At 41.1% G+C, this 26,648-nt stretch overlaps 1 protein-coding gene and 1 non-coding gene across 2 annotated transcripts; both read left to right on the top strand.

The window, feature by feature from the left end:
- The first annotated feature begins 424 nt into the window (after nucleotides 1-424).
- stk32a (serine/threonine kinase 32A) lies at nucleotides 425-24,828 on the top strand. Its single transcript, XM_068744527.1, has 12 exons — nucleotides 425-476; nucleotides 5,337-5,392; nucleotides 6,504-6,655; nucleotides 11,062-11,235; nucleotides 18,988-19,025; nucleotides 19,939-20,028; nucleotides 20,334-20,437; nucleotides 21,682-21,798; nucleotides 22,323-22,448; nucleotides 22,863-22,991; nucleotides 24,088-24,152; nucleotides 24,711-24,828. Exons 1-12 carry the CDS (start codon nucleotides 425-427, stop codon nucleotides 24,826-24,828), a joined length of 1,221 nt encoding a protein of 406 aa, XP_068600628.1.
- trnae-uuc (transfer RNA glutamic acid (anticodon UUC)) lies at nucleotides 6,770-6,841 on the top strand. The gene has a single exon. It is a non-coding gene; the product is annotated as a tRNA-Glu (tRNA).
- Nucleotides 24,829-26,648: the final 1,820 nt, after the last annotated feature.

Here is a 26,648-nt window from a genome sequence, read left to right as displayed (position 1 = left end):
GTCATATTTGCCTGCATCCACCTCTAGGTGAGACTCTCCATTACAAACACACACACATGCACACACACTCACATCAACCATCCTCTTCCTGGCTGGAAAGAGCTGTCCATCTGTCTACAGCTACATCCTACACTGCATTGCTGCTGCCTGTGTGTGTGTGTGTGTGTGTGAGAGAGAGATTAAGTGTGATTGTGTCAAGGTAGGGAACGAGGAGGACGACTGGACTAGTTCAAGTGAGAAAAACTGAGCCAGCTGCTTTGTGCGCGTGCGCATGTGTGTGTGTGGGTGTGTGCGTGCGTGGGTGTGTGCGTGTGAGGGGGATCACATTGACCAGACTATGAATGCTTCTCTGAAGGAGCAGCCATTCGATGCTGAGTTAAGCTAAGAGGAGAGACGAAGAGGAGAAACTATAAGAGGAGCAGCCATGGGGCTCGGACAGTCGGCCAAGGCGTCGATCGCTGCTGACACAGACGAAGGTGAGTGATGATGAACCCCCCAAAATTCTGGCTCGAGTTTCCCCGTATCTATTGAAAGCGAAGACACATGGGACAGACGGGGGGGAACAAAGTTTCAGTCCTCAAAGTCGATGCATTGCGGTCGATGTTTTGACTCCTTCTTGATATTTCTAAACCTCACATGTTGGCCTTTGTAGAAAATCTTGCCAGGCTGCTTTTTTAAAAAATTATTATTATTATTATTATTTTCGATTGATCAGCATCAAGGTCAGCGAGAGAAGCAGTTATGACTTTGACAGGCAGAAAGCTCTTGCGCTGAATTTATTTCCATTTCCTTTGTGATGTGAGTAGATTGTTTAATTTTCAACGCGTTGATCCGATAAGCCTCAGAAATTAATTCCATAATGGCTGCATCCCAAAACTTTAAATTCAACAGGGCTTCACGAGTCAGTGGCTGAATCTCTGGTGCGAGAGGCAAATGATCTGATGCATTTGTTTTTGAGCGCAGCTGATTCATTATTCAGATTGATGTATCTGGTCAGAGATAGATATTTCATTGTCATGTGTCAAAACGGAATGATTACGTTTGTGATCGCCGCAGCAATGGCTTTCTCTCTCTCACTCGAGGTGACCTCTGTGGAGAAGAGGTTCATTATTCATGCTTTACCTTGTTGCTTAGTCATTCTAGTGTGCTGTTCTGGAAACGTCACTCATAACCGAGCCTCTGTGTCCCCCCCCCCCCCCCCGTTGATGCAGAGGTAATTTCACCCACGACAGGGAATTAATACATGCAGCAAAAAAAACATTTTTAGACCAGACACCACTGGACACAGAAAAGGAAACCCCTTCCTTCATGACGCTATTTATGTTTTAGCATTTGCTTTTAAGAGGGTAGACGACCGGTACATCTTCTGAGCAGCAACACGGATGCATATTATTGTCATGTACTGAAAATGTACACACACAAAAAAAAACCCAGCAATATGACACTTTTAAATTTAGTCTGTAAGAGAAGATATTTATACTAAAGAAACACTTTGAGCCTTTTGAGTTATTTCCAGTTTACGCTGCAGAACATCATCTGTCCGATGATGCACGGATTTGTCTCTCGTCAGTGTTTCACACGCACAGCATCTAGCAGCTGGTGGTTCGAATATTTTGACTGATCAGAAAGCATAATTAGCATATTTTAGCATTAGCATCACTAGTTTTATTATATAATTATTAGTATGGAGGTGGTCTTACTTTTGAGTCATGTGAATTTTATCTCCAGCTCATACACACACACGTTTACTACTTGAGTTAATTTGGTGTTGACGTGGTGATGAAGTCAAATATCTGTGATCCCTAATTTTGAAGTATGCAACCATTATTAGTGTTATTATTTTTTAAGAAATCACATTGTTAGCAAAGCAAACATGTTGATACCACCAACTAATATTTGTGTTGGTTGGTCTCTAAATGCTTTAACTGCCCTGCCTTCCATTGTATTGAGTAACACATCGTTCCTCCCCATATGTAAATGCTATATGTAATGTCAAACAGAGCCCTTTTATAAAAACCCTGACCCTCAATCAAGCGAATTGCATATAAGAATTTGCTTTCAAAGCATAATAAATATAATTAAATCATGAGTCAGTCAGTATAAAACAGCAGTTTATAGTTTATCGTCTGTGACTGCAGACAGGAGGGCATTAAACGGGTTGAATTATCCAGAGGCTGTCGGTCACACCAGGTGGAAAATCTGTGTGACACTGAAGGAGCATGTGAAACACACATCCCTCTCAGAGGAGGCAAACATGTCCCGACAGAGTTCACCTTCATGCGCACACCTTTCTGTAAATCAGCTATTACTGGTGGTGCATGAACCACAATATACGTATCTGTGTCTGCACTCTGATCAGCATGGAGCTCAATCTGCTTATTTAAACATTGGGATTATTTACGTGGAGAACGTTGTTTACAGTTGTATTTGCTGAATATACATTTCATTTTAGGGGCAACCTGCATTTCTGCCACTTTTGATATGAAGCATTTTCATCACAAAGTTAAAGTTATTTTCATATAAATTTACATTCATGGAATCAAAAAGTGAACACTGATGTACGTAAAAAAGAGAAAAGTCTCACATTAATTTGTGTCTCACTGATGTTCAGCTAAATCTGCTCATAAAAAGCTACGGCACGCCGACAGTTTAGACAGCGAGAAGATTCCAGGCAGCAATCTTGCTCATATGGGCGGCAAGGCAGCACGGCGACGCAGTAGGTGGCGCTGTTGCTTCACAGCAAGAAGGTCGCAAGTTCAGATCCATCTTGGGGCCATTCTGTGTGGAGTTTGCATGTTCTCCCCGTGTCTGCGTGGGTTCTCTCCGGGTTCTCCGGGTTCTCCGGCTTCCTCCCATCACCAGACACGCAGCTTAGGTGAATTGTCAAGTCTAAAACTCTCCATTAACCATTGGTGTGTGTCTCCGTCCTTACTATGAGTTAAAAGCATGGTGGTCAGTTGCAGTTGTTGGATGTTGGGCCGAATAAAATAGACTACATTAGTTGAGTCTGGACGAAATAACGGATTGCCTTTTTTTTTTTAAGTCAGCAAGAGAAGGGGGTGACCTGGTTTGGTCATTTGTGTTAAGTTGGGCAAAACAGGGCTGCATTACTTCAGTCACACGAGCATGAAAAGACAGATCTGAATCAAAGACGAGTCGGTTGTGGGCTTCTTGTGAGTTCAGAGAGACCGGGTTTGTGGTACATGTAAGAGTTCGGTGCAGATGAAGAGTTGTTGCTGAGCTTTGAAAAAGTAAGGCGTGCAAAGATGTGGCACTGCTGAGAAGCTCTGTGAGAATGAAGTGACAGGATCATTACCATCCAAACTGATCAGCAGGTGTCCGTCAAATTCCAGCTGGCAAGCAAATGATTTCCTCAGTTAGTTACGGCCACGGAGGAGCTGTCAATTCTACTTGTGTGCATTACATGCTCTCTTACTCAGGTGTCCATCATTTAGAGCAGCACTTTGGATGAGGCAGAGCGTCATCGTCGAAACACGACATTCTCCAGCTCACTCCCATCGCTGTGGAAACTGACTACTAATTCAGAGTACAGGGGCGTCTCTCATTAGTTTGGTGTCGGCATTACAACTGTGCCCAATTGTGTGCATGAGTTTTTTGTTGTGCAGTCATGCGGGCTCTTTTAGCCAAAGTTGTGCGCTTTCCCAGCAGTGACAAAATAAAGGACACGGCGAGACATTGTGAAAAGAGATGGGGGGGGGGGGGGGGGGGCTGCAACAGAGTGTAGGTCGGGGGTGCTCTATACATCTGTCCAATGATGCAAGGATTTGTCTCTCGTCAGTGTTTCACACGCACGAACAGCATTTAAACTGTCATTTAAAGTGTTTTACATTACATATTACATTTACATATGTTACCTGCAGTGTTACCTGCAGTGTTACCTGCAGTGTTACCTGCAGCGTTACCTGCAGCGTTACCGACAGTGTTACCTGCAGTGCTACCTGCAGTGTTACCTGCAGTGCTACCTGCAGTGTTACCGACAGTGTTACCTGCAGTGTTACCTGCAGTGCTACCTGCAGTGTTACCGACAGTGTTACCGACAGTGTTACCTGCAGTGTTACCTGCAGTGCTACCTGCAGTGTTACCTGCAGTGTTACCTGCAGTGTTACCTGCAGTGCTACCTGCAGTGTTACCTGCAGTGTTACCTGCAGTGTTACCTGCAGTGTTACCGACAGTGTTACCTGCAGTGTTACCTGCAGTGTTACCTACAGTGTTAACGACAGTGTTACCTACAGTGTTACCTGCAGTGTTACCTGCAGTGCTACCTGCAGTGTTACCTGCAGTGTTACCTGCAGTGTTACCTACAGTGTTACCTGCAGTGTTACCTGCAGTGTTACCTCGTGTGTGTGTCTGCTTATGCTCATTACTGCCATTTGTAAGTCTATGCGTGTGTGTGCGTGTGTGTGTGTATGAAGGCTTCTTATGGGTCCTGTCAGCACAGGATGTGTAAACACTCCATCACATATAGTGTGAGAGAAGGAAGTGCCAATGATACGTGACTAACAGAGCGTAACATGAACTGTCACATCCAATATATCGTGTGTGTGTGTGTGTGTGTGTGTGTGTGTGCGTGTGTGTGCGTTTGCAGCAATAAACAACCAGCCCAATACGTTTCAAATAATAAACTGTGAAACGTGGACGCTTTGGTTCATGATGATGTCTCGTATATATTGTGGTGCACGCTTTACTTTTTTACATATCTGTTTCTTGATTTTCTTTCTTTTGGGGAGGGCCTTTGTTATTTTTAACCTTATGTTGCCCTGGAGATCTCCATCTGCTTCAGCTTGACTGCCTGCATTTTTTTAAATTACCTCAAATTGAACCTGACAATAAATCCATTGTAGCTGCACTGACTCCTGACATTTATCTATTTCCATTTAGAATGATTATATAATCTATTTATTCTTAAGTTAGTGATAAACTGTAATATATTTCTAAATAGTGGGCGTATTTACTTTCTTCTCTTTGTTTACCTTATTTTTTGGCTGATAAATCCACAACTTTTCAAATTATGGAAAGCAATATTGCTTTAATGATAAAACATGTGTGAACAAATAAAATATAGTTTTTATTTATGTGGTTATTTTATATCTGTATTTTTATTAATTTTATTTCATATGTGTATATATTTGGGGTGCCTTGGAATCTCTGTCCAGGGACAACAGATGTAAAATAGCCTTTTGGCTAAGTCTGGCACATTTACAGAAATGTTTATTAATGTGCGTTGTCCCTGTTAAATAAACGAATAAAAAAAATAAACAAATTTTGTTTTTAACTTAAATTAACAGGGATTTTTCTGCTCTTTTCTTCCTCGCCAGTAAATTTCGATCACTTCCAGATCCTGAGGGCCATCGGAAAAGGAAGCTTCGGAAAAGTGAGTCCATGTTTGCATACTTGTTTTCTTTTCAAGGTGGAGAGTATGAAAGAGAGTTTGGTAAGGGAGCAGTCAAATTCCCCAAATTAAAAACTAGCAAACAAGTAAACAATACCAGCTCTAAAGCAGAGCCTCACATTCTGCCAAAGACTGTGCTGCACAGAAGCCTGTGTGTTATCATAGATTAATTGAATTATATTCTTTGGTAATAAGTCAAATTTAGAATGTAAGGATGTGTATTAGCATTATTATAATAGAACTGGTGTTGGGAAAAATGAGGAATTGCACTTCATTGTAATGATCAATATTCTTCTTCCTACCAGGAGATCTGTTCACTCATGCCTGACAATAATTAATTTTTTTGCACATACATCCAGCTCCATAACAAACTGGCAGCCGGCGTTACAACCGAGAGGCCTGATGGTGGTACAAGCGACCCTTTAAACACTAAATTTACCATAATCTTCCAGACTGTCCATGATTTTTTTCCAACCTTAAAAATTGTGTAAAACTACTTTACGGTAAACTGCACTATACACATGTACCACAAACTGTTAAAGCAAATGTTTCTGTGAAAAATTAATTAGGTACATTTAAGAATTTAGTCTGGAAAAAAAATAATTTTTGATAATATTTTAAAATACATTTTCATTTACAAACAACTCAGATGGAGTAGGTAATCCATATTTTCTCTGTGCACCTCAACAAAGTAACGGACAATACTTTCATTCAATAACTTTAAGATGAACTATTGAACTTTCTCTCAAGCATTTTGCCTTATTGCTATTGACGAGTATCTATTATTGCTATTGACGAGGATCTATTGCCAGCACAGATTGCAATTGTTGTTTCATTGAGGCCTCGGAGCAACAAGCAACTCATTACAAACAATTCATCACCTATGTTAACAGTAAACGTATACTACTACTACTATTACTACTACCACTACCAGTCCTTTCGGCTTGTCCTGTTAGGAGCAAGCCAACATTCTCCACTTCACCCTGTCCTTTGCATCCCCAACTATGAGACAGAGATGCCCAAGCAGAAGACGAACCAAGCCTTCACTTTGATTGCAGCAGTGATGCTGTTCACCCTTTTATGATCCTGCCAGGTCTGCATTGTGCAGAAGAAGGACACTAAGAAAATGTATGCCATGAAGTACATGAACAAGTTAAAGTGCGTGGAGCGGAACGAAGTGAGGAACGTGTTGAAAGAACTGCAGATCATGCAGAACCTCGAGCATCCTTTCCTGGTCAACTTCTGGTAAGGCGCCAATGCATCAGCCAAACTCTCCCATTTTGCTGGCGTGAGATTCCTTTGGGATTTAGTCAAATAGAGAGTTCACCTCCCTTTGAATCTCAAGTTACCGCAACCACATCCCATATGGTCCAGCGGTTAGAATTCCTGGTTTTCACCCAGGCGGCCTGGGTTCGACTCCCGGTATGGGAACAGCTGGTTGTTGATGGATTGCTTATGAAGGACTTTCATTGTCTCTCTGATTCTCTCAACTACAGAAGCCAGTTTAATGATTACTGTGAACCGCTATGTGCTAATCATATAGCAACAATTGTTTACATCTCAGGGAAACAAAACTAAGGTAAGAAATGAAAAGAGAGCAAAGCGCAGTCAAAAGAGGATAGAATAGGAAAAACACCAACAAGGTCATCCAAATGGGGAATAGCCCGAGAGCTGAGAGAGGAAGTATAGAGAAGGAAAAACAACTGAGGTGAGCAGTGGAATAGAGAAAGGGGCAGTGGGTTGGGGTGAGTTCCTCCGGAAATGTGCTTGAGTCAGCATCCACTCTCTTTCTTGTTTCTCTCTCTCTCTCTCTCTTGCAACTATGTTGATTTGGCAAAAGTTGTAATTGCCCTGAGGCATCAGTCAAGGTCATACACGGAAAGACACCAGCAGGCATGTGCCGACCTCCCATCTCTCCGTTCTTTTCTCTCTATGTCCCATTTTCCTCTTCAAACACCTGCTTCACTTCCTTTTCTCTCCTCTTGATGTCTAATTTGTATTTGAGCAGGCGAGTAACATGAACTTAAAAGACAGGACAAATTAAATTATATATATATATATCTTGTTCTCAGAGTGCTAATTTTTTAATGCATGTTTAACATTTTAGTCTGGGGGGCTTCCATTAAATCTCCCACATCTCAACTCCAAAGTACAGTATTGCATAATGTAAAGTACAATTGGAGAAGAAGAAAAAATGTCATTGAGTATCCATCAAAGGAAAAAAAAAGACAAAATATAAAGCTCTGAACCAATGTGGTGTAAAAGCTTTACTTGCTTCAGGCAGGGCCTCTATTTCTCTCTCTCTCCTTATGTAATCACATGAATAGAAAGACATCTTCCTTCGTTTTTCGGAACGTCAAGCATAAATAACTGACTCAAAGGTAATGGCTGTCTCAGCAAAAAAGCCCAGCAAAACCCCTCCAGGCATCTCCAAAATAAAAGTGTAGTCGTGCAAGTATTTGGAATCATACAGGAACTGCTGGGCTGCTCATTGTCCGTGTTGGACGAAGACTCTGCTAATAGTATTAAGCCGTGCTAGAGCTGATACCCAACCTGCACCCGCTGTCATTCTACAAAGTGTGCACTTCACAGTGTTATCGTCTTCTCTATACTGCAAGGATGGTTGAACACTAGATAGCAGCCTGTCAGCATGCCAAGGATTTGGCCTAGCGTCAAGGTGACCTGCTGAAATGAAAAATCAACAGAACTGGGCCAGGCAGCTATAAGAGCACGTTCTGATCAAGTGCTGCTAACATTTATGGTACTTTGACAGAGGTAAAAATAAATGGGATGACCTCTGAGTTATTTCATATTGCTCATATTTATCAACTTCAGTTTGATGCATTTTCCAGACTATAAGCCACCGCTCTGTTCTTTGAACCCTGCGGCTTTTACAGCGATGCAGATAATTGCTGGATTTTTATGGGCAAAATTCTTTTTGCCAAAACATTTAGCCTGTTGACATCAGACCAAATGAAATTAGGAAGGAGGAATTCCCGTCACATATTTTCCATGCATTGTGGATGTGGTTACTTTTAATTTTAAGTTGTTGGACCAAAAAGAAAAGACAAATATGATATGAACAGGGTGGCACAGTGGTTCCCGGTTTCTTCCCACTTCCAAAAACATGCAATCTTGGAATTGGTGACTCCAAATTGTCCGTAGTGAACGAGTGTGTGCATGAATTGTCTTTCTCTGTGTGGCCCCGCGATGGGCTGGCGACGCGTCCGAGGTGTACCCCGCCTCTCGCCCATAGCATGCTGGGATAGGCGCCAGCAAATCCTTGTCTCAACTACAAGACAATGGATGGATGGATGGATGGATGAATGATTCTGGTCTTGCATTATAAAAGGCTTTCTACATGATACGGTTATTTTTGTTGTTGTGTTTGTTTTGTAAGCCTTGCTAAAGTGTGAGATGGACTCTGTGTCTGCAGCATGCCTGCAAGTCTGCTCAGATCCATCCAGCTGTTCTGTTCCCCCATTTCTCTAAACCTGATATCCACAGGTAGAGAATCGTTTGTGCTTTCTTGGTCTTATTAGACATTTATTGTTTTAGGGTGGAAGAGCTCAATCAAAGTCAAGGTGTTTTTGCTTTGGGTGTCAGGTGTTTTCTAATTCACACACACGCACACACACACACACACACACAGGAGGACTGTTCAGTGTCCCTCCTCAGGGTGCACATTAACAGTATTTCTACACTTGGAGGCCATCAGCAAACGTCTGTTACGTGGACTCAGCATTATCCGAGACTTTGCAGACTGTTTTGAGTCAGATCGATCAATCTTCATCCATCCAGCCAAAGATCCTCACGTCAGGCTGCTGGCGAAGGGCGTTGAGGAAGGGAGGCCGTTAGATTGAGGCGTCAGTAATGAGACACCAACTATAAAATGTCTTGCAGAAGAAATGTATGGCCTCGATGAAGAAGTTGAGTGGCAGTGTAGCAAATATTATGGCCGGTCTGAACCGTGGTGTAGAACATCCTGTTGCACACAGAGCACGGCTTAAGTCCGGAGTCTCTCCAAATGTTTTTCCACATGCAGGAAAAATATACAATCAAATTTTGCCTGATAATTCAATATTCTTAATTTAAGAAGAAAAATTGCTACATCACAATTTTCTATTCATTGATTTTAATTTAATTTGTTAGAAAATAAGCGGCCTCTGATTGGTTCTTAGACATCCTCCTTCACATGCTGTATAAAGAGGGAGCGTAAGAGGACAAAGGGATGCATTTAAGTTGTGCAACTATTGGTATTATTAACACATCAACCAATATTTGTTAGAAAATCAATGCCGATAAATGAATTAGTAATATATTTTTGGCTCGTATATAACGGGAACAGCGATGCACTTGGTAATGCTCGTGTGCGACAGGGCTCGGTGGATTAATTAATAGATTACCACGTCTACCATTACCCAGAGAATATTTGACAAACGAACAGAGGACTGAGGCATGCAAAAAAAAAATAATAATACGAGTTTGATTTGTAATCTTCAGCTACTTTTACTCACTTACAAATAAGTGCTGTAACTTCAACGTGGAGACAATCTGGAAAGCTACAGAACAGAAATGGATGGAGGGAGTATTGATGTTTATTTAGTCATGCTCTCTGGTCATCTTTATAAGATTGGTAAAGAACATAAGGTATATTAGGCTGTTACTTACTGAATAAGTAAATAGGTCACAGAAGAGTCGAGAAGCATGGCGTTAACCTGTGTAACCAGTTTCTGAGCTACCATAGGCAGTTGTTTACAAGTGAGAAGGACTTTCTTCATGTAATATTGATTGATTGATTCCCTGTGGTAGCTGTCAATCTCTACAGATCATCAAGCACCATCTATACTCAAAGACACGGGATGGATTCAGAAGTTATTTTTAGACGTGATGAAGTGGAAATTCTGATGGGTGAATTTTATGACTTTATGTCATTCCCTTGAAAAAGATTTTCAGATGAGATTGAATTACGGCCCGCGGACGCTCATTTTGTGGCCCCCCTGACATGCCTGGTTAGGCATGCAGTAAAAAAAAATGTTTTAATAAATATATACCCAATAAATACATACTTATTATATTGTATTCATTTCTCCTTCACATTTTCTTCAAAATCATGTGAAAACTCAGTTTGTGTAAAGTCTTTTCCCCCATTCAAACGGTGCACTCTCGCCCACTCGCTCTCCGTAACGAGGTCCTATTCAAATAGTTCTCTCTCGCCCTCGCTCTCTTAGGAAGGTCTTAACGAAGCTGTCTGGGCTCTGTACCAACTCGCTCTCCTTAACGAGCTCCTATTCAAATGGTGCTGTCTCGCCCTTAATATTTGTGAAACGCAGACTCAGAGCTCTCACTAGGAATAAGTAGCAATTGCAAATTTTATGAATGTCGTCAATGCAAAGCTCTTCACTCCAGTGTTAATAAAACGTCAGCTTGACCAGCGCATCCTTCGAAACGCAGTCGCAAAACTACATTTGTTGCTCAAATTGAGAATATTTGTTCCATTTTCCATTATTGTTTCCCTCAATTCAATCGTCGCTCTCTGCGGACTGTCTTTCCTTATTCGTCCTTCTTTCTGCCACCACTGTTATTTTCATGTATTCACAACACTCTTCCCGCCCCCGCCCCCATCTACTCCTGACCTTTTTATCCCACAGGTATTCCTTCCAGGATGAGGAGGACATGTTTATGGTGGTGGATTTGCTTTTGGGAGGAGACCTACGCTATCACCTCCAGCAGAATGTTCACTTCACTGAAAGCACCGTCAAGCTCTACGTCTGTGAACTGGCTTTGGCCCTTGGATATCTCTGCAGCAAGCGCATCATACACAGGTGAGACATTTGTGTCTGAGTCTCCTTCTCCAGGGCCCTCTTTTTTTTTTTTTTTACTTTTGTGACAGTTACATTTTAGTTTGTTTAGAAATGTTAGTAATGCAAGGAATGGCTTGCAGCTCCTCTCCAGCTACACAAATAAAGTCAACAAAATAGTCTTTGACAAACTGATATTACTACATTATTACATTATACAAGCTGTCTTGGCAAGAGGGTCACATCTGACACATCAGGTTATCCCGAGCTGCAGACCATGGTCATCATTAATTGGAATATTCCTGTCCACTCCGCTGTTGGTGCCTCATTTGATTTGTAAAATGCAGTTTAACTGCTTTATCAGCAGAAATAGATTCAGCTATAGCAGTGCCACATGCTCAGTTGGCCGGAAAGGACATGGCTGTAGCCCAATTATTTCAAGTTGTTGAAGTGGCCGAAGCATCTCCTGTCACATCTAATGATTCTACCAAGATGTTATCAATGCATTGAGTGAAAGAAGTAAAAAAAAAAAAAAAGACTTTTGTCTGAAACACAAATGTATTGATATTTGGTGCAAATCTTTATTGTGGCCCCACCTATCATTTCTGCGCAATATTCCATCCAATGCTAAGTATTTCTCCTTCACTGATGACTGAGGAATCAGAAAGAGGGGCTTTGAACCTGAAGCAGACCGTCTATACTCTGCTCAAAACTCCAAAGGAACAAACCTGATAAATATAAATGGGATGGATGATTTGTTTTCTGATTCATTCAATGCATTGAGGAATATTAATATTTGTATTTTCTGTTTCATTACTGGGAAGGACACTTGACGCGCGGCGGTTTGGGCGTTTGTTTAGATTCGGCAGCATCTTTTCCATCTAAATTCATTAGCTTCAAATAGGAAGCGGAGCAGAAAGCAATTCTCGGCTCATCTGTATGGAAATCAAATTCATAATTTCCTCCCTCAGAGGGTGAGGTGAAGATTTTGCAAGAGCGGGAGTCTGAATTTGAAACTTTTTCAGATTGCATTATATATGCTTGTATGTGTATGTAATGCAGGAGGATGCACAAGCTCTCGTTCTGTAGGTCTTTGATGACCATAAGTCATAAAGACTGTGACTTTATTTACCTGCAGCATAATTAGACTAATTAATAATAATGAACAGTGATTTAATAAGTACCATCAAGTAGAGTCTGATAAGTACTATGAATATCCAGCGCATTGCGGGGCCACACAGAGACAGGAAATCATTCACGCACACACTCATACGATACGGACAATTTGGAGTAATCAATTCACCGAAATGCATGTTTTTGGAGGTAGGAAGAAACCTACTTGCTATGAGGCGACAGCGCTAACCCCTGCACCACTGTGCCGCCCTACTATGAATATGCATGCCAGTAATTTGACTCAGGATGATGTGTCTGGATGAGTCATCACCACTTCACTATTCAGGTCCCAGACGTCTTTGTGTATCTGGATGGGACACTATGGACAGAGCAAAAAATGTTGCATTTGCAAACGCTCTTTCAGGATCTATGTGTAAAAAACAAACAAATCAGGAACGCAATGTAAAGGGGGCCAAATCTGTCCCACAAACCTGCCATCACACACGTGTAATGTGAAGGAAACCTGTTCTTGCCCTGAAGCTAGATATAGGCTGCATGAAAATCGAGTACTTGACTGGTTCCTGTAGCATCCGTCCACCGAGTCTGCTCCTGCGGTACATTGTGTATCCCTAGAGTACACATACTAGAGTTTATAAAAATGATACCGATCCATTTTCTCTTTATTGCCCCCAGCCCCCTTTTAAAATCTCTGCAAAAAACCTTTTTTCTTAAACCTCATTTAATGACTTTCACAAAGACCCGTTCTTCTTTCTCATTATTTATTTTTTATTCGTCTTACACCCTAGAGTAGACAATTGTATTTGTGCCACCGCACTGACAAACAAACAAACAAACAAACAACAAACTGAACAGGTGAAAGCTTAGGGCGTTGCCAGTTCAACTTATCAGGGCAAACAGCGCTGTTACAAAAAATCCTGATCATTCAGAATAATAATTTCTTAGATTACAATGTGAAGCGTCGCATTATCATTTTAATATCTAAAGATAATTAGAGAGATGATGAGCACAACGATTTTAGTTAGTTCATCAGTAACGCTACTCATAGCCATAGCAACACAACAACAGCAGTGCATAATAACAACAGACAACACAGTTTCAATAATGAGCTCTTTGGCACTACATGGCAAACATGAATGTATGATCTCGGGGGAGGGGTGACGACAGCAGTTTAACAATTTACGCTTCTGCTCATCCCTGAATGGAAAATAAGTGAGAGGGCAGCATGATGCAAGGTGGTGGCGCATATAAATCTACCCGGATACAGTATAACAGAAATAACGTTGTTGAGTACGATAGCATTAATATCCTTATTGGGTATGATTAATCTGTGATGCAAAATGATCTTTATATATGACATATAAAACAATAATTTGACGAATGTCATAAAATGTGTTCATTATACCAGGTAATTTATCATGACATAATTATTACCTCCACCAAGGTGGGGGTTATGTAATCCCCGGCGTTGGTTTGTCTGTCTGTCTGGCTGGCTGTTAGCAACATAACTCAAAAAGTTAGACGGATCTTTTCAGGACATTTTCAGGAAATGTTGGGAATGTTACCAGGAACAGATGATTACATTTTGGTGATGTTCCAGAAGAGATCGTGGATTATGGATCAGTTTGAAATTTTCAGTAACATTGCTATCATTGGAGCTTCGAAATCTGTTCCTCAATATCAGTTGATTATTGACTGATGTTTATGTAACACAGTCGTGTGGGGTGAGGACCTCTACCTCACCGCCGGATTTCATCTGGATCGGATCAGGATTGTTGGATTTTCCCATTTACTTATAATGGAGGCTTTTTTTTTAAATCCTGTAAAATATGCATACAATTCACTCACCGAACATAACATAAAGGGGTCCGATACGCACTATCATGTGAAATGTCTTCTAGATCTGATCCAGAATGAGGTCAGGAATAAATATTACATTTTAACATTGAAAACCAAATTTATGGATTGGAAAAAATCTGTAAAAAAATATGCATCAAATCCGATTCACTTTTACTTTTCATGGTACCAAGAACAATTTAGAACCTTTTGATGACGATCCAGATCGCCATTTGAATCTAATTATGAGGGGAATGAACTGCTCTGCCGAGGTCTGCGCTCTCCAAGTGCCTGTTTTTTTCTATTTTTGTGTGTGTCTCCCACACATTCTTCACTTAATGTATATATTTATTTGTTGTGTAGTGAAAATTCTAAAGAATTAGGTCCCAAATCTTTTTTTCAGGATCATTCATATGATAAAAGACATCTCATTGGATTTCACTCATAATACGACTTCCACCATATTTCAGCCATTTTCTTGTCTTTTCTAAATTTGTTCAAACATTTATTTTTGTGAATGGCTTCTGTATTTTTGGTATGCCCCGCTCACTCAACCTCATGGGGCGCCTGATATCCTGTCCAACTTTGTTTTCAACTCTAAGGCCTCTGAGGAATTTCAATTATTAATAATAGAATGATTCTCAATCTTCAGAGAGCTGGTTATAATTGCATGACTGCATGGGCAGGCTGTTGTACATGAATTCACCTCTTTGTAAGCAACAACAATAATCTCTGACTGAATCCTCAGGAGCAGGTTTGCCTTCTGGAATCCCCATAATGGAAAGACTTGCATGATGTCAGCAGCGGACGCTGTTAGACAGTCAAAACCCATCAGTGTTTCAGTTTACACTTAAATAGACAATGCACAAGTCACACACTGATTGTGCAATTTGTCTGAAGCATCAATGTTTGGCATATTGACACTTCTTAAACACGGTTGATGCATTCTTTGTTGCTGCTTTGTGTAAATCGCTGCAGCGTTAGTAGCTTTTATCTGAATGACAGTGTTAAATATTTACAGTGATATAAAGTTTGTAATAAATGACAGACCACATTTAATTTTTGTGGTTCTTTTTTTTTTTTTTAAGAAATCTCATAGCACATCAAATCAGTTCATTTCAAGTCTATTCATTCAGATTCTCATTTATTAGCAACTGGGAGCAGCTGCTGCGGCAGTGAAGTTCAAATGATGCCCTCATCTCATGATCCCACTGGATCTTGCGCCACCTTTTCCCTCTTTGCTCTTTTCTCTGCTCTTTTCTTTCTCCCTCAGCAGCAGATTCGTCAATGGGAGAAGGTTTTAGCCCCGAGCGTGACAGAATGTCTCCTCGCTTGTCTGTTACGAGAAGATACCGAATTACCTGTGTGTGGATCAAACAGAGGGAAGTAGCTTTAAGAGTAGACGGCTAATTGTGACACTCCAGGAATGATTCGTCACTTATAATTGGGATGTGAGTTTTGGTTTTTGTAGTGCTGACTGGTTGCTCCTGGACATTTGACTGGACATGTCAAATCTTACTTTAGTCAACATCCTCGTTACTACTGTCATAAACACTCACACGAAAAACAACAAGATGCAGGAAGGAGACCGTAGGAGGTTTGACACCCACCAACCACTCAAGTGCCACCCTGACAGACAAAACAAACTCACCCCCACAGACAGTTTACTGGTTTCTAAAGTAGGATCCTAAAATAGAATACAGACAATATAAAAGCATTAAATAGGACTGAGCGTGGGCATCTGTGAGTTATTTTTGGAGAGAATGCCAAACAAATGATTGTTTTCAAACATAAATAGTGTGTGTGTGTGTGTGTGTGCCTGCATTCTGAGGTGTGTCGACCCACTCCAGTATCAATGCAGTGTCGTATGACCGGCTACAGGGTTCCGTTACCACTCTGCCTCTCATAGCGGGCTGTAATGAGGCCATTAGATCCTAGTAATTGCTTGTAGGGTCAGTGAACCAAGAGAAAAGCCACTGGAATCATCTTCCACAGAGCCGTCTCACAGATTCCATCACCCATTCACCCTTTCATCTGTCATACTTCATTCCTTTACCCTGTAGCATCCTGTTTATTTTGCTCCTCTCTTCATTTACTCAAAACTCTTCATACCATCGATCTTCTTGTATCTATAGCTGCTTTTTCACTTTGCGGGTCACGGGTCACCTGGAGCCTATCCCAACCTGCTAGGAGCGAGAGGCGGGGTACACCCCGGATGCATCGCCAGCACATCGCGGGGCACACTCAAACACTACGGACAATTTGAAATAACCAATTCACCTAAATCTTTACGTTTTTAGAGGTGGGAGAAACCCGGAGAAAACCCACGCAGATACAGGGAGAACATACAAACTACGCACAGATAGGATTCGAACCCGGGACCCTTCTTGCTGTGAGGCGACAGCGCTAACCACTATAAACCACACTGTTTATATCATATTTGTCTTTTTCTCTCTTTTTGGTCCAACAACTTAAAATTAAATGTGACCACATCCGCAACGCACGGAAAATATTTGGCGTGAATTCCTCCGTGCAGGATGACTTAATGAACAAATGTGTTGACCAGGTTTGTAATGCGTTCACGGGTATAATTACTGATAAACTCAAAGACCTCCTTTCGTTGTAATCAACTTTATTGTCTCAAGCTGAATGAGGGAAAGTTAAATGTGCTGTGAATACTCGTGCAGATCGTTCCCCAGACGTCAGCATTCGCGAGCCGTCTGACCTACTTTTCATACTTTTCATTATGACTTAATTTTGCTGCTGCTGATCATTATTCGATTACTTCATGTCAGCTTCTGCCAATGGGAAATCACATTTAATCAATGGATTGCTGAAGGACTAAGCGTCGTAGGGCTCCGGTTTGGAGTTTGGGTTAGATGCTCATTTGTTCTGTGTTAACTGAAGCAAAACATTTTGTCCTGTGTTTATTTGTGCACAGATACCGCTGCAATGTTGTGGCTTTCCCATATGGAGATATGCTGATTCATTCAACTCAGTGTTCAGTGAACGTAAACCTCGCAAACAAATGGTCAGATTAATGTCAGATTAATGAGTGATTATACCAACAGGAACGTTGCCCTTCATGTAGATTGCTATGCATTTATCATTAAATGCTAGTTGAGATAGCATATTTCTCTGTTTGTACTTAATCAGCAAATAAATGCATATAAAAATTATATTTATTCAGGTTGTTAATTCCTTTGTAATTCTGCAAGCAGGCGACAATTGCAAAGCTAAACAAACACTAAGCGATACAGGTCACTGAGGTCATCGATACAACACCTATGGACCACCTGCTCATGAGCCTTGCTTCTTTGCTTTAAAAAAATAAAGCCCCTCCTTGCCCCATCAGCTTGCAATGGCAACATGGCCCTTTGCTATAAAAGATGCCCTCTTGCTCTCGCTTACCGCTAAATGCCCCTCCTTCCTCTCAGAGTGCCAGCCTTTGAGGAAAATGTCAGCTAATTAAGGGCAACAGGACTGACCTTTCCTACCCCGACCTATGTGGCGAGCATTTGATTCGCCCAAGCACTCCTTGCTAGAGATTGTGACTGTGTTTCCCAAACACACACACATGCAGACACACACAAACACAACACCTTGTGTTTGCTGAACACTGCTCAGATGTGACAGAGTGAAGGACTCAGAGGAGATGCCACTGGCTTTCCAATAAGTGGACGGCCCTGTTACCACCTAAGCCACCTGGGAGAGCACACATTAAATCTGCCAAGCCTCGAAATTGATTGCCGTTTCTTTTTTAAATATTGATTTTTAAATCATTTTATTAGAAGACAAAGCAAAACATTGCCTGGCACCTGGTTCCATCTCATGAATTCCCGTTGTTAATCAATCAGAAAAGTTTCCCTGAGATCCTCCGGTTCTTAATAACCAAAAAAAGAGAAAATATCTGCCTGAAAGTGGATTAAATAAATATAAAGCAGAAAGGATTAGAAAGAATGAACAGAAGCTGAGGTGCCCAGAGACCCATAGCCTCAGTCTGCACCTGTTTGTCATCTCAGGTGTCACAGCTGCTCCCACAGCTTCACCTGCTGCCCCCCCCCCCCCCCCCCCATCTCCCTCAAAAGCAATAGATATTCACTTGTTTCCTTCAACTGATGAGTCTCATTTTAAAAGTCTCAATCTCATTTTTCCATGTCCATTATTCAATGAAGATACTGATTTAACGATATAATGGTTCTGCCTCGACTGAATTCACATCCTGGTCGTTTTTACATTTTAATCTGTGTATTCAGGTTGTGTGTTTCAAATTATGTTGGGGGGGGGAAGCTGGGTAAGGGGGAAGCTGGGTGACGAATATGAGTCATATAAACCTTCCTGCAGAACAAAGGGGAGTGCGCCATCTACAGAACAGAAATTGTAATATCATCAGCAGGACCAGTCCGGTAACTAGTTTGGTGGTGAGGACATTCATTTTAGTGGCGTTCCTGTCTGACACCGGCTTGTGGTTGATAATGTTCGGTGCTGCAGTGTGTTAAATAAGAGAAATTATGACATGATACTATGACAGTGGATCAGTGCATCCAAGTGTTCCAAAAAAAATGCCCATTCTCCCCCGTGGTTGATGAACCTCCCCAAAGGTGAAGTCAGCCTTTCTTACCTCTCGCTTTGACTGCAGGCCTTAAAAGCCAATTTCATTATGTAAGCTGCTTTAATTTTTTGCATGTAAATTAAAAACTAGGGTGGGAATTAGAAATGTAAATATTTACGAAGTAACCGCACACAAATAAAATCTAATCCTGCTGTGACTACACAAAAATGCCGAGTAACTTGTGTTTTTGCCTCCAGAGACATCAAACCTGACAATATACTGCTGGATGAACATGGTAAGAGATCACTTGTCTAATTAGTAACTACCGTAACTAACTAACTAGTAGCGAGTACTTCATTGTAGAACCTTCTGGCCATAATTCCGCAGGTCAACAAGGACCTGTGTAACAAGCAATGTGTTTTTATGTCACTTTGTCTATTTTGGTTAAGAATAATAATTTGCATTACATTTTGGTCGTAAGATTTTGAGGTGTTGTACTGGCGGCCTCTTACTTAGTCAGGATTCAGCACCACACCACAGAAGACAGCGTTTCCCCTCCACAAGCAACAGGCAACCGCCCCCAAAATGCCCCCAGTACTCCTTAAATAAGAGGTCGTAAATGATACAGTCCAAATTGAAGGGGCGGATTAATTCACATTTAACAGAGATTTACATTTTCAATAAGGTTCATTTACCCAATGCATTTTAACAATAACAATCAACCTTAAAAAGGAGACAATATATGGAGTTACCCGCCTAAACTGTAACTTTTAAACCACTACCCCATACACTCCACAGTTTAACCTCCCCTCCCCATGAGGACACTTGGAACAGTCCAAATAGGGTGATGATATACACCTGGCCTGCACTCCATGTCAGTGGCCCCGCCCATCACCTCAAAGAAAGGAAAAACTGATGAGAAGCAAAGACCAAATCAGAAAAAAAAGTTTTAATTTGGAAAAGTGATGCAAAAGCAAGTTACACAAAAAAGCATATTTTCAGTGGATTGTATTAAAATAGTTTTGCTCCCCATTTCTGCATATTCAATACGGCTATTCGTAGGAGGTCATAAAAAATGAAGGGGAAGCCCGGCCGATCCTGTAAACAGAGCTTTATGGTTCTGCAGCTCGAAGCCATCTTGCTGTTTATGCAGCTGCCACAAGTGAATTTGTATTAAACACATCGTCTGCATCACTTTTCCTGAACAGGGCACGTCCATCTCACAGATTTCAACATCGCAGCAATTGTAAAAGATGACCTAAAAGCAACTTCCATTGCTGGAACTAAGCCATATATGGGTAAGAGAATTTACTTTTGACCAATGCATGATTAAACCATTGTTTTAATTTTGTTTGTTTGTGGACCCCTATTTGTTCTTAAAGATAGCAAAGCAAGCTGTCATGGCTGACATGAGGATGGTGGGTTTTATTGCGGTGGTACTTTATTCTCCCTGCCTCAAAAATGTGTTATAAACAATATACCAATGAATGGGTCCCTGAATAAAATTCTGCTAACACAGGATAACAGAATCATAATAAACAAAGACACACTACAAATTTGTGTGATGATTAATTTCCTTGTCCATTTTTCTGCTGTCCAACAGCTCCCGAGCTTTTCGACACCTTTGAGGGGTCCCACCCCGGCTACTCCTTCTCTGTCGATTGGTGGTCACTGGGCATCACAGCATACGAACTGCTAAGAGGACAGGTAACGCAAGCACACGTCTCTACGTCTCCGTCCTCTTCAGCGTTGGCTTGCAAATAAGCATCGTCTACACTAACAATAAAGTGATAATTGAATTCCTCTGAATTGTCATTGAGAATCATGAAGCGGTGTCGGCGGTGAGACACGATGTGTTTCTGCAGCATCCCGACAGGACTTTTATAACTTTACCATGCAGAGACAGCTCTTTAATCAGGAATCCATCACTGATGAAAGGGACCACATTTCACAAAGTGATCTTTTGACACCGGCTGCATCCGAGGCAGGACTTGTTCAAATAAGCCATCTGCAGATGTTCCTCTTTTCTACCTGGAACTTCACCTGCTGCACCTCCTCAACAAGCTAAACGACCACCCCTGTTCATCTGGTCGGCGGCCGTGAAGGCACTGTGCCCGACGATCTCCCCTGCCTCCACTTTGATGCCATTGCCTTTCTGACAGTCAGGTGAGGCCACCAGAAGCCATGACGGCATCTGTGGCTCGCCAAACCAGCCAAAGCTTTGCCAGCAAAGCAACACAATACAAAATAAAATGGGAGAAGCCCTTGGAGAGTGAAAACCTCCAACATGGCACACACACAGAATTTATATGTATTTTTGTTTGTACCGATTTTTGAATCCATAAACGGAGTTTTCAATATTAAAATGTAATATTGTTTTCCTGACCTCATTCTGGATCAGATCCAGAATACATTTTGCTTGATGTTTCATATCGGACCCCTTTAGGACTGTGATTTTTGATGAGTGAATTGAATGCAATATTTTACAAGATGTGAATTTTTGAAAAAGCCTCCATTATAAGTAAATAAATCCAGTTTTTTTTGTATCCAGACAGGTATCTGGATTGCTCTGAAAAGTTGATGGGATCTAAGTTAGACCAAGACCCATCTTCAGATTTTATTTCATCAAGATCCATCCAGCAGTTTTTCTGTAATGCTGCTAAAAAAAAACAAAAAAACAAACAGAGACAAACTCCATCAAAATCATAACCTGCTTGGTGGAGGTAACTAAAATTAATGGGAAACAACACAAAGCAATAATCACAAATAGAACAAACAATATATCAAACTATAGCAACATAAAAAGGAACGTAAAGAACGAAAAACATGCCACTACACTCTCACTCCTCTCACAAGAGGAAGAAGAAGAATACTCAATGCTCATCAAAATACCCCTGCAGGTATCTACGACCAGAATCAAAGTGACATATTTTTTCCCCTCCTCTCTTTAGAGACCGTATGTGATGAGATCCAGCACCACAGCTAATGAGATCCTTCAGACATTCCACAAGGTTCATCCCAGCTACCCAGCAGCCTGGTGTTTGGAGATGAAGTCTCTTCTCAGAAAGGTCACTGATTTGCACGTGCATCATGCGCAGTACGTTGCAGGATGGATCTGACAATAACACTCTCTCGGGAAAACGTAATGCATAAGGAGTCATATAAATACCTTGAAACAGAAAGAGCAGCTCGAAGAAGAGCCAGCCAGTCAGACAATGAGTGTTCAGAAATGTAGACATATAAATGTCGATGTTGGGGCGAAAAGGGAACGAGAGAGAGAGACACACAGAGAGAGAGAGCGAGAGAGAGAGAGATGCAGAGAAGGGAGAATATAAGGACATTTCCAAACCTGATATATCTGTCCATCGTTCCATCGTTCACACTTCAAAAAGTCTGTGTTTCTAATTTTTGCTTCCTCTGTCACTCATTAGTTCCCCCCCCCCCACTAACATCAGCCCTCATCCCTTTTCTCCTTGTATCCTTAGTCTCACACATACCCATTCAGCAGCTGTCTCTAGGCAAATGCAAATGCTACAAATGCCTCCCTTTGGACAAGTGTTTTATCTTTTTTTTAAACTTGTTCTCTCATCAGCTGATCTGCATAGATGTCCAGAAGCGCATTTCCTGCTTGGCAGAACTGCAGGATCTGGACTTTATGTCAGATGTCAACTGGGATGCTGTGCTGAGCAAACAGGTTCCTCCAGGCTTTGTTCCAAATGTGAGTAACAGAGATCACCTGATCTAAAAATATGGATACAGACAAAAATGTTAATGCCTGAATCAAAATAATTTTACGTCTTTGTCAGAATTTACAAGTTTTTGATTTTTACAGCAGATGTGTCAACTCGGTCACACGGGGGGGGTTGAAATTCAAGATACAGACTATTGCATTCATTGAATTGTCAAGTACCTGCAGTATTTTGACCCGAAAAGTTCAATTTCAAAAGATCACAACTACGTTCTCCTCAATGAAATAAATTGCTGGTTCAGCTAGTCTGTGAGTTTGAAAAGGCAGTCAAAAACATAACCTCCTTGGCGGAGGTAAAAATGGATTAAACCTCCACAATCCATTCCAGATGATATGAGCACTGTGTGTGTGTGTGTGTGTGTGTGTGTGTGTGTGTGTCTGCAGAAGCGCAGACTGAACTGTGACCCAACGTTTGAACTGGAGGAAATGATCCTCGAGTCCAAACCACTTCACAAGAAGAAGAAAAGGCTCGCTAGAAAAACCAAGGGCCAGAGATCTGATGGCTCGCCACAGGTAAGCTTCACCAACTGCAAACATTCACCACCAGAGTTTCTCACAATAGCATTTTGAAATGTAGGTTGGTGAATCCTGTCCTGAAAATGTTAGGTCTCTTTCACGCTGCATTCAATGGCCAGTGGCATCATTTGGTCCAGTTTACACGCCATAATCTCTTTTTTTTGTTGTTGTCTGGAGAACTGCTAAAAATGTGAAGGACACATTTTCGAGGTCTGTCCTCCTTCATTTTCCTAAAAATAGGCCGGCTGCCTGCTGCAAGGAGACGAAGGAGGCAGCTAAGGTTTTCATATTCCATTCCGTTGTCCACATAAATCAGCTGATGTCCTCTGGGTGCTTGTGGAAAATGGAGAACAGGCCAGTTAGAGGTTAATTCCATCCCCAGAGGAGTGATGGCCCACACATACAATATATATATACCGGTACACACACACACACACACACACACACACACACGTATTCACACACACTCTATTAATGAAAGCTGCTAGGCAGAATACATTATTTTTGGTCTTGTGATAAATGCAGTCAATTTCCTAGTAAAACAAAAAAGCTGAGAGGACGGTTAGCTTAACGTGATATTTTGAGTTTTGATCATATTTAATAATAATAATAGCATTACCTTTACTGTCATAAGGAATAATGCAGGCATAGAGTGTTGTGTCACGCTCAAACATGAATCTTGTATCACAGATCAATACACATAAAAACTATGCAACCTAAGCTTTTGAGCATACACACACACACACACACACACACACACACACACACTGCACAAGGAAGAATAACATGAAGTTTAAATGGTTTATGCTCTGGTGGCTAGTCATAACTACGGCATTCATATTTATTTATTTGCGTGTGCTTATTTTAACAGAGCGGTGTCTCTTTTGCACACACACACACACACACACAAACTCTAACTCACACAAACACACAACAGAGCAACCTGGCATGGCTGAGCCAGATCCTTTGCTATAGGCCACATTGTACGAGGACAGAGAAGAAAGTAAGACAAGGAAAGCAGTGTGAACTGTTGCAACGTGGAAAACAGGAGAACTACCAGTGGTGAGTTTCTGCCACTATTTTTCTCCTGCAGGACGGTCAGTTACAGCAGAGACTGGACAATGTCCAGAGAGACTTTATCGTCTTCAACCGGGAAAAGTAAGAACCTTCTTTTTTTTTTTAAACCCTTCATTGTTTACAATCAGGCCTTACATCGTATTGCGTAATGTTATATTTATTAAAAAATAAAAATAAAAAGTCAGAAGTTTTAAAATGTAAATGTTGTTCAAGGTATTATTTGGGCTGGAAAAAAGGATTGGAAACAAAAGTCAAACAGCCAAACCACGAAGATGAAAAGTTTTAAATAATAAGCTAAATAATACAAAGCAATAATAATAATATGAACTCTAGTTTATTTGTATATAGCACAAATTCACAAACAGCAAATTTGCCTCTGAAGGCTTTGCAATCTGTTCTATAGACCTTGCTTTGTCCGAGGTGAGGAAAAGCTCCATAAAGGAACAAAAATGCAGGGAATAAAAAGAAACCTCTGGAGGAACCAGATGTTGAGGTCAACCTTTAGCATGTTAGCATGCTGATTCTCATCCAACAGGCTTCTTCAGCTCTGAATTGAAGAACAACACAGATCAACGTGTGTCCTGATGCGCCCTGTCGTTAATGTTCGGCAGTTATAAACAGGTGCTCTTTGCTCTGCAGGTCAAGGAAAGCGATGGTGGAGTCAGAGTCTTCTGAGCTGTCCGTGACTGAGAGGAACAAGGCAATCGAAGATGGACAGAATAACAATGTTCAAACAGCGGCCTACTTAACAGGATAGGCGTCACGACCCGAGCGGCCTCCTTCATTTTGTGTCCTTTGCATCGTCCCACACAGCTTGTAGATCAGCTGCGGTTTACACCTACTGTTCTAACAGCACAGAAACCCAGAGCTTGTCTGAAGCGTTCCTGTCCTGTCATCTATGACAAAAAAAAAAAAAGAAAAATACACACAGACACACATTTGTGCCCCTGTCGCTGACAAATAACAGGAAGGATTAGCGTTAGGAACTCCAAAACTGCAGGACTGGCTGGATTTTGGAGCAGCAGACACACCACAGCCAGACTTTTGGATTTTTCCAAACACCAGGGATGAATCTTTGTCACTCACATCATGCTCCCTTGCATCACTCTGGTGCTCTGAAGTCTGCTCGTCTTCTCTTAGCCTCAAGTTTATGCGAAGCGAAGATCCGCCTGCCAAAATGACAGAGGCAGGGCTTGGATACGACACTCAGATTTGTTTTTATCTAAGCAAAGTGCTGGTTGATTTAAAATGAAAGTAAAATGAATGGATTGCCAGCGCTACAAGAAAATATAATTAGAAATGACATTAAGGACTTGGTTTAACAGCATATAAATAATATGGGTGATTGGTGAAAAAAATGACATTTTGAACTGAACTCTAGTTTACTCTGCAAAAACAAACTGTGTCTTGAGATAACAGCAATGAAAATATAGAAGCTGTAGCTGCCAGATGCTTCTCCATCAACTGTAGCATTCATGCACCGAGGCAAAAAAAAAAAAATGCATCTAAAACTGTCAAGAGTTATTCCCTCCACAACTTTTTTTATGGACAACAATTAAGATGTGCACAAGAATTTGAATTTACATTTTTAGAAACTGTCTACACTGTAGTTTATTTGTTTTTTTGTCAATCATGTTTAATGTCTTTGCTATTTTGTGTTGCGTAGAACCAATTACATACATTATGTGCCACCTGATAAATCTGTGTATTTGCATTTGCAATTAGTTGCACCCAGAGACAAAGTTTAAAACCTTATTTTGCAGGCGCTATTCAAATGTAACTGCAGCAGTTGGATAAAACAGTGGGAAACCATGGTGCACATTATATAAAAAAATAAAATAATAATAATCAATGTGGAAACCAATTTTAGTATCAGATATTTTAATGCCCCTCATTTTAGACTTGGACGCATCCATTTCTGAAGTAGACTGATATTCAGCAGAGTATACTATTCTGCCAAGGACCAATTGTACCCTTGAATTCAATCAAGCTGAGATCAAGCTCAGTCATGTGACCATAACGTCAGGTAAATGGATTTGCAACAGTCAACCATTAAGGCAGGTGTTGCTGCACTTACATTTAGATCTAAAAAAAAAAAAAAAAAGATGTATACTCATGGATACTAAACGAAATTTCTTTTTTTTTCATCAAATCTTGTGCATTATTCCTTGAGAAATCAAAGAAATATTAGAAAGACAAAAACAACATCAATCTAGGGGCGGGCACGGAGGTGCAGTGGGTAGCGCTGTTGCCTCACAGCAAGACGGTCACAGATTCAAATTCAACTCGTGGCCTTTCTGTGAGGAGTTTGTATGTTCTCCTCCTGTCTGCGTGGGTTCTCTCCGGGTTCTCCGGCTTCCTGCAACCTCCATAATCATTGCCCATAAACTGCTGGGATACGCAACACCTGCGGCCCAGATTGTAGATAAAGCGGTCAGGAACACGAGTTTGGACCCGTCCTTCCAGAGGTGTAGTTAGTATCTTCATAATATTATTGGTTTGCAATTCAACAAGCCGAGGTGATGCAGGTGAGACTATTACCTCCTCAGCAGAGCCAATAGTTACTCTGGTCCGTGA

This window comes from Brachionichthys hirsutus, chromosome 10 (genome assembly GCF_040956055.1).
Source record: "Brachionichthys hirsutus isolate HB-005 chromosome 10, CSIRO-AGI_Bhir_v1, whole genome shotgun sequence".
In the NCBI taxonomy this organism is placed as follows: Eukaryota; Metazoa; Chordata; class Actinopteri; order Lophiiformes; family Brachionichthyidae; genus Brachionichthys; species Brachionichthys hirsutus.
This window is presented reverse-complemented; position numbering and strand designations above follow the sequence as displayed.